The sequence below is a fragment of the Nematolebias whitei genome, chromosome 1 (genome assembly GCF_014905685.2).
Source record: "Nematolebias whitei isolate Nwh7 chromosome 1, NemWhi1, whole genome shotgun sequence".
Lineage (NCBI taxonomy): Eukaryota > Metazoa > Chordata > Actinopteri > Cyprinodontiformes > Rivulidae > Nematolebias > Nematolebias whitei.
The window spans coordinates 58,757,344-58,765,330 of record NC_056498.1 but is presented as its reverse complement, the minus strand read 5'-3'; the positions used below and the strand labels follow the sequence as shown (position 1 = coordinate 58,765,330).

At 39.2% G+C, this 7,987-nt stretch overlaps 1 protein-coding gene across 1 annotated transcript in view; it reads left to right on the top strand.

The window, feature by feature from the left end:
• The window catches only part of slc3a1 (solute carrier family 3 member 1), a 9,332-nt gene extending 1,391 nt beyond the window's left edge, over positions 1–7,941 (top strand). The window contains exons 2-10 of the mRNA XM_037679478.1: positions 731–910; positions 1,009–1,154; positions 1,260–1,385; positions 2,564–2,683; positions 4,045–4,169; positions 6,461–6,662; positions 6,844–7,026; positions 7,224–7,349; positions 7,450–7,941. Of these exons, the coding sequence (XP_037535406.1) occupies positions 731–910; positions 1,009–1,154; positions 1,260–1,385; positions 2,564–2,683; positions 4,045–4,169; positions 6,461–6,662; positions 6,844–7,026; positions 7,224–7,349; positions 7,450–7,881 (1,640 nt within the window). The 3' untranslated portion in view covers positions 7,882–7,941. The remainder of the gene's footprint in view (positions 1–730; positions 911–1,008; positions 1,155–1,259; positions 1,386–2,563; positions 2,684–4,044; positions 4,170–6,460; positions 6,663–6,843; positions 7,027–7,223; positions 7,350–7,449) is intronic.
• Positions 7,942–7,987: the final 46 nt, after the last annotated feature.

The following is a 7,987-nucleotide window of genomic DNA, read 5'->3' as shown; positions in this document are numbered from 1 at the left end:
AGAGAGTTTTTTTTTTTTTTAAATTAACTTTATTAACCAGGCAAATCCCAGTGAGATCACAGATCTCTTTTGCAAGGGATGGCTGGGCCTGAAGGCAGCCCAACATACATGTTTTTGTTTGGACATGCTTTTTAAAAAGACTGTCCTCCACTTGTCCACTTCAATTTGTAGCACAAACTGCACAATATGCTGTCCTGGTCATGTAAGGACTGGACAGAAAATGAGTGTAAAGGCAGCCAAAGTCTAAAAAAAGGAAGAGGACAGCTAAAGGACTGCTTTACTAAATTACAAGAAAGTCTGGCTTTTTGGAAGCAAGTTATAAAGATTTTTGGTACTTTTGCAAAAAACAAAGCATTTTTTAGTCATAACAACCATATTTAGACTGCAAGTTGCTTATTTTTAGTTTTATGCTGTAAATGTAATGATTTAAAGTAAACTAGAGTAAATCATTTACTTCAATCAACAATAAATTTATACCTAACATTTGAAGACCAAATCCCACAAGTATTACCAATTAATGCATTGTTTATGGTCAGGTCTTAAAAAAGCTGCTTATGATCACGTTTAATGAATAAAAATTAGTCTAAAATTAAAAGCACCAGGTTGTTGAGGTTATATTTTTTTCATTTTCACTATTTTTTTAAAGTTCAACACCATATGTGGCTAAAACACAAATTTCTACAAACGACAGTATTGTTCATTTCAGCATGTGGCGTCTGTGTTTCTGCAGGGATTACAGAGAAGCTGGACCACTTCCTGCACCTGAACATCAAGTCAGTGTGGATCAGTCCGTTCTACCGCTCTCCCATGAAGGACTTCGGCTACGATGTGGAGGACTTCCAGGATGTCGACCCACTGTTTGGAACCATGAAGGACTTTGAAGAGCTTTTGACTGCAATGCACAACAAAGGTGTGTTGTTTAAAGGATGTGGGGGTGGGAGCATCTCGTTTTGTAGTAGCAGAGTTAGTTTTATAACACCTTGGTATTATTGTGTATAATCCCACCAGGTTTGAAGCTAATCATGGACTTCATTCCTAATCACACCAGTGATCGTCACCGTTGGTTCAACTGGAGCCGGACTAGAGACCCTCAGTACGAGGATTACTACGTCTGGACTGACTGCAACGAAACGCATCCAAAGCCGAATAATTGGGTTTGTGCGGGCGTGATGGCCTGGAATTTGATTTTGAATCTCTCACAGCTGAACAAGTTTTCTTTTTGCACAAAGATCAGAAGAATTTGTCCTCTTTTCGTGCAGGTGAGTGTGTTTGGAAACTCATCATGGACTTATGATGAAGTGAGAGGACAATGCTACTTGCATCAGTTCCTCAAAGAGCAACCGGACCTGAACCTAAGGAACTCGCACGTTCGCAAAGAGATCATTGTAAGAGTACCTCTGAATCGGACATTTCTTAACGAGAGTGCTGCACACGACACATTATACACCTGTCGACAAACTCATACAGCAATCTGTAGCAATGGCCCAGACGAGCAAAGACCTTGTACAAGATTTGACCTTGACCGTGACCTTGGAGCTGGAGTGATGAAAAGTGTACTTGATGCTCCAACTAGTATTGATGCATATTTGTATGAAGTTTTGTTAAATTACCTTCAGCAGATCAAAGCTAGAGAAATTGCAATTCCTGTGAAAATGCATTGTGAATTTGTTGCTAAATGATTTTTGCTGATAGTTGCTGCAGAAGTTGAAACCAAGCTGAAAAGGTTTCATTGCTAAACTGTTAATGCAAGTGGAATTTTAACAGCTGATATTTGCGAAAGAAGAAAAATAAAAGTGGAACAATCAGTACAAAAGTGGTAGAAACATGTAGAAAAAGCTGTACAGAGCAGAAATGAGCAGAATACGCTGAAATAAGCAGCGAGGCTAAATAGATTACAAAAAATCTTATAGTACCAAAAAAGAAACTGAAATGGACAGAAAAAGCTGAATTTAGCGAAAAATATACAGCATCAGAAAAAGAAAAAAAACTGCAATTAGGACCAAGAGTCTGAAAGGAGCAAAAAAAAACTAAATTCAGCAAAATCTGTCCATTTATATATAAAATTATAAAAAAGAATAAAAAAAAAAAAAAAAAAAAAAAACAAAAAGACAAAAAAAAGAAAAAAAAAAAAAAAAAAAAAAAAAAAATTGAAGTTATTAGAAAGAGGCACAAAATGTTGAAATTAGCAAAAGAAAAAGCAGAAATATGGCAAAAATCAGCAGCGAAATACCTAAAATGTAACTTAAAAGCAGAAATAAATAACTTAAATTTAGCAGAAAGATGCTGAAAGGAGCATAAAAAGCTGAAATTAGCTAAAATATGCAGAAAGGAGAAGAAAAATAGCTGCAAAAATAAGCTGAAAATAGCTGAAAGAATCTGAAAGGAGCTCAAATTGGCACCAAGAAAAAAAAAATTGTGGGACATTACGTGCCAAAACACGTATGGAAGAAAAATGCATCTTCATAAACATTCACACTACAGTATTGAGATATTTTACTGTAACTCCATATATCCTGTTTTTCATGTATTGTAGATGCTGAGTACTTTTATAATTTCCCTTTAGGATATTATTCGTTTCTGGCTGGCGAAGGGAGTAGACGGGTTTCGGATGGATGCAGTGAAGCACATCCTGGAAGCAACACACCTGAGAGACGAGCCACAGGTGGATCCAAACAAACCTCCAGTAAGTGTTACCTCTTTGCACCACAGTTGCTCACTTAAGATAAGATAGAACTTTACTGATTCCACAGGAATTCACAGTAAAGTCTGATTTTCTGGTTTAAATGGATCAGTTATGAATGACAGATCAGCAGCTGGGTGTCAAGTTTAAGTTATCCTGTTACTTTTTAATTGGAACAGTAACTTCAGCTGCTCAAAGTTCATTTTACTCAACAATCTTTGCTATAACCTTGTTATACAATCATGAATGAGATTTTATTGACTCATAAGTGACATGGAGTCCAGATTTGGACAATGTGATGCATAAAAACAGCAGTGTGGGCAGAAACCACCTCCACTGACTGAAGTGAAACTGCTAGAACAAACAGTGGGATGTTTCTCACTGTACATCATGCACCGTTCACTGCTTCTCTTTGCCTAAATTGTCAGGTTCATCCTGTGCCCTTCTTAAGAAAATACTGTAATTGTAATTTAAAGAGTTAATGACACATCGGTAAGAAAAGGGTTTTTTGTTCTGCAGAAGTTAAACCTCACCCCATCCCTGCAGAATAAAAGATTAGTGGAAAAGAGGCATATTTTGAAGGATTAGAGTCACTGGGATTTACTGACCACTAGAGAGTAAGGCTATAATACTGAGACTGACTCATGCACTTTTAACTCGAAGGCATCCTATGATTTAGGATCATGTTTTTGTTTTCTTTACATTTTTAGATAAGGCTTTCTTTTTTGGTATACCTTTAGCTGTTAGCGATGTACAAATACTGTCATAAAAAATAAACATCTCAAGCTTTTAATTACAGTTTGTGTGTCTATTAATATTACTCCTTTGAGGTTAGCTTAGTGTATTTTTTTTTTAAATCTTGTTTGGCAGCACATAAGCTTAGTGGTTAGGTCAGAGGTTTTTCCCTCTGAACAGAAAGACATATCAACTGTAGATAACGTTCAGTGTTGAAGCAGGTTAGTTTCCATGTTTTTCTTTTATGCTTCATTCCCGTTTTCTCACAGTTGGTACAAGAAGTTATCAAATTGGAGCAAAACTTTAATTTGAGAATTCTTCACAGATACCAGCACAATCTGATTTTAACCCAAGGTTTCTCTAATGGCATCTCGTCTTTGTGTTGTATGGTTTCTTTCTACATTCCACCAACACAACCTGTAACTGGACTCAGTGCTCTGACCTGAGAAAATAGATTTAAAGACAAGATCTCCTAACTTCCAGTAGACAAGAATAATTGTAGCAAATCCACTTTACATCAACATGAAAATTTCACAGTGAATGAGTCTGCTAAAAACAAAAGCTGATTACAATATATTTGCTAAAGAGGCCAAGAAATTCAGTAATACCTGACCAATATTTCATTTCAGGAGTTGGTAACTACAGAGTGGGACCTGTATCATGATTACACAACAAGTCAGGTGGGCTTACATGACCTGCTGAGAGAGTTTAGAGCAGAGATGGACACCTACAGCCACGAGCCTGGCAAATACAGGTATTTCAGCTACTCAGAAAACATGCAATACTGATCCTCTGACATACCGGGGGGAAATACTCCTATCTTATTGTTCATCTATGTTCATCTATGAAACTAATTTTATGCAACCATGTGCATTTGACGTGTTCTCTCAGATGTATGGGCCTCATTACATAACTTATACCAACATAACTAAGTACAAAAACATATTTGGAAATAACTTAACCTTTGTCTTAAGATGATTTAAGATGAAGAACAGAAAGTCAAGAATGTAGGACTGAGGGTTGCAACTCTAAATGTGGGGACAATGACAGGCAGAGGTAGACATGGCTGACATGATGCAGAGAAGGAAGGTAAATGTTTTATGTGTCTAAGAGACCAAGTGGAAGGTCAGCAAGTGCTCACAGCATTGGAGAAGGGTTTGAACGGTTTACCATGGTGTGGATAGAAAGAGAAATGGAGTAGGGGTGGTCCTCTGAAGGAGGAGTTAGAAAATGTATAAGAGATTAGACTGTTGGATCAGGTGATTTGTCTGAAGGTAGAAGTAGAAGGTCAGATGCTTAATGTTGTCAGTGGTTATGCTCCATAGGTTGGATGTGATGTAGAGGAGAAAGATCAACTTTGGAAGGATTTTGAAGTGATAGAGTATCCGAAGGGAGGAGAGAGTGGTGATCAGAGCAGACCTGAATGGACATATTGGTGAAGGAAACAGTGGGGATGAGGAAGTGATGAGTAGGTGTGGTGTCAAGAAAAGAAACCAGGAAGGACAGATGGAGGTGGATTTTGCCAAGAGAATGGAAATTACTGTAGTCAACACTTATTTCCAAAAGAGGGAGGAACATAAGAATGGAGGCAGCTAGGAGTACGCAGGTCAACTACATTCTGTGTAGAAGAGGAAACCTGAGGCAGATTGGGGACTGTAAAGTTGTGGTAGGGGACAGCGTGGCCAGACAGCATCAGATGGTTGTGTGTAGAATGACTGTTGTGAAGAATACCAAATGATGGAAGCTGAGGAAAGAAGAATGTTGTGAGGAGTTCAAAGAGGAGCTGTTAAAGGCTCTGGGTGGTAATAAACAGCTTCCAGATGATTTGGCTACAACAGCAACAGTAATTAGAGACAAGTAGGAAGCTACTTAGTGTGTCATCTGGACAAAGAATGGATGATAAGGAAACCTGGTGGTGGAATAGTGAAGTGCAGGAAGCTATTCAAAGAAAGAGGTTAGCAAGAAGAACTATGACAATGAGGGGACTGAAAAGAGGAGACAGGAATATAAGGAGATGTAATGTAAAGCAAAGAGGGAGGTAGCCAAGGCAAAGCAGGTGTATGAGTTGTATGGGAGGCTGGACACTAAAGAAGGTGAGAAGGACTTGTATTGATTAGCAAAACAGAGGGATCAGGCTGGAAAGGACGTGCAGCAGGTTAGGCTTGTTAACGATAGGAATGGTAATGTTCTAACAAGTGAGGAGAGTGTGACGAAAAGATGGAAGAGTACTTCGAGGAGCTAATGAATGAAGAGAATGAAAGGGAAAGAAGAGTGGAGGCCATAGAAGCTGTGGACCAGGAATGGGAAAGATTAGTGAGGGTGAAGTTTGGAAAGGCCCTGTGATGGATTTGCAAACTGTCCACTGTGCACCCTGCCTTTCGCACAGCGATTGCTGAATATGGGCACCAGTGACCCCCGTGACCCAAAAAGGAAGAAGCGGGTAAAAGATAATGAATGGATGGAAGTTTGGAAAGCTCGTTTGGTTTGGAGACAGTGGCATTGACAAAAAGACAGGAGAAAGAACTGGAAGTGGCAGAAATGAAGATGTTGAGGTTCTCCTTAGGAGTGACTAGGATGGATAAGATTAGGAGTGAGATCAGAGGTACAGCACAGGTTGAACAACTGAGATATAAAGAGGCCAGACTGAGATGGTTTGTACATGTCCAGAGGAGGGACAGTGGGTATATTGGTAGAAGGATGTTAGAAATGCAGCTGCCAGGAAAAAGACAAGGAGGAGACATATGAATGCAGTTAGAGAGGACATGGAGGTAGTTGGCGCGAGGACAGAGGATGCAAAGGACAGAGATGGAGGAGGACGACTCGCTGTGGCAACCCGAGGAGGGAAAAGCCAAAATAAGTCTTAAGATGATTTCTGATTTTTCTACCTCAAATTACAGAAGACGAGTGGCAATTATTTACATTAATTCACCAAATCTGTTCAAAGTTTATTCTATCTAGTATAAGATACACGACCTATGTTCCCATTTTTTGAATGTCCAGAGGACCAGATTTAACTTTTTTAGATATGTTCCCATTGTTTTAAAGATTCATGGTGACAGAGTCATACGATTACCAGGACGTGGAGAAGACCATGATGTACTATGGTACTCCCCTGATAACAGAAAGTGACTTCCCCTTCAACTTTTACCTTCTGGACCTGCCTCACAATACCAGCGGCTGGTGGGCTAAACATCTGGTCGACCTCTGGATGGCCAACATGCCTCAAGGAAAATGGCCCAACTGGGTGGTGAGTCATATCCGGAACATTTACTTGTTAATTCTTCAAAATTAAGAATAAAAAAATGGATGCCTTTCAAAGTTTTTACTCACCATCATGAAACCACTAAATAAAAATCCTAGTTTTAAGGTTTCAGCACTCTTTCTCACTCATCTAGTGTTCTTCTTCACTCCATTGTTCACTCCATCAGGTTGGGAATCACGACAGGTCAAGAATTGGGTCCAGTGCTGGCCAGATCTATGTTAAAGCCATTAACATGATGCTACTGACCCTCCCTGGCACACCCACAACCTATTACGGTGAAGAGATTGGCATGGAGAACATTAATGTCACACAAAGTCAGATACAAGATCCTGCTGGCAAATACAACGTGGTCAGTAAACAAAAAAAAAGACAAAAACACATATATGAAATTCTAGATTTATTTGATGGCATAACATAAACTGTGTCTGCACAACTATAAAAATCATCAGTTTAACTATAATAAAAGTAGGATTGACTGCCAACTAATTGCAATTGACACCCAACTGGTATTCTTTTGCTGTACATAATGTAATTGTTTTACTACAGAGTGCCAGTCGGGACCCTGAGCGGTCTCCAATGCAGTGGAATAGTGACATGAATGCAGGCTTCAACAACAAAACCAACACCACCTGGTTACCCATACATCCCAATTATAAAACTGTCAATGTGGAGGTAAACAGCTCTTTTAGTTCAACATTTAAGAGATCAAATACAAGCTCACTCTTTACATTTCTGTTCATCACATATCCTATTTCCACTGCATTCCCTCTAGGTCCAGATGGAGGATAAAGGTTCTGTATTATCCCAGTACCGTTTTCTGAACAGCCTACATCAGTCAGAGCTCCCCTTTCAGAGAGGATGGTTCTGTTACATCTTCGCTGACGCCAATGTATTTTCTTACCTCAGGGAGCTTGATGGACACAAACAAGCTTACCTGATGGTGATCAACTTTGGTAAAGAATCTGCCACCACAGATTTATCCTCCGTTCAGGAGTTACCCAACAAGCTGAAAGTGCTAATGAGCACAAAGCCAGTCAACGACGGAAAAGTCTTTCAGAAGTCTGGCATCCTGACAGACCCAGGAGAGGGTTTGATGATTCAGTACTCAACCTACACCCGGTTTCATTTCAACCATCCTGCAGAGTGCTACGTCTCGGAGAAGGCCTGCTATTTGGAGACCATTGGCATACTTTATAAATGTTGATGTAAATAATAAAAAAAAAATGCAAATATTAAAATTTTACAGTTAAAAAATGATGAGACCATCCTTTGGCGTTTCCTTCCTTTGGGAGTTCTGTTCTACAAGAAAG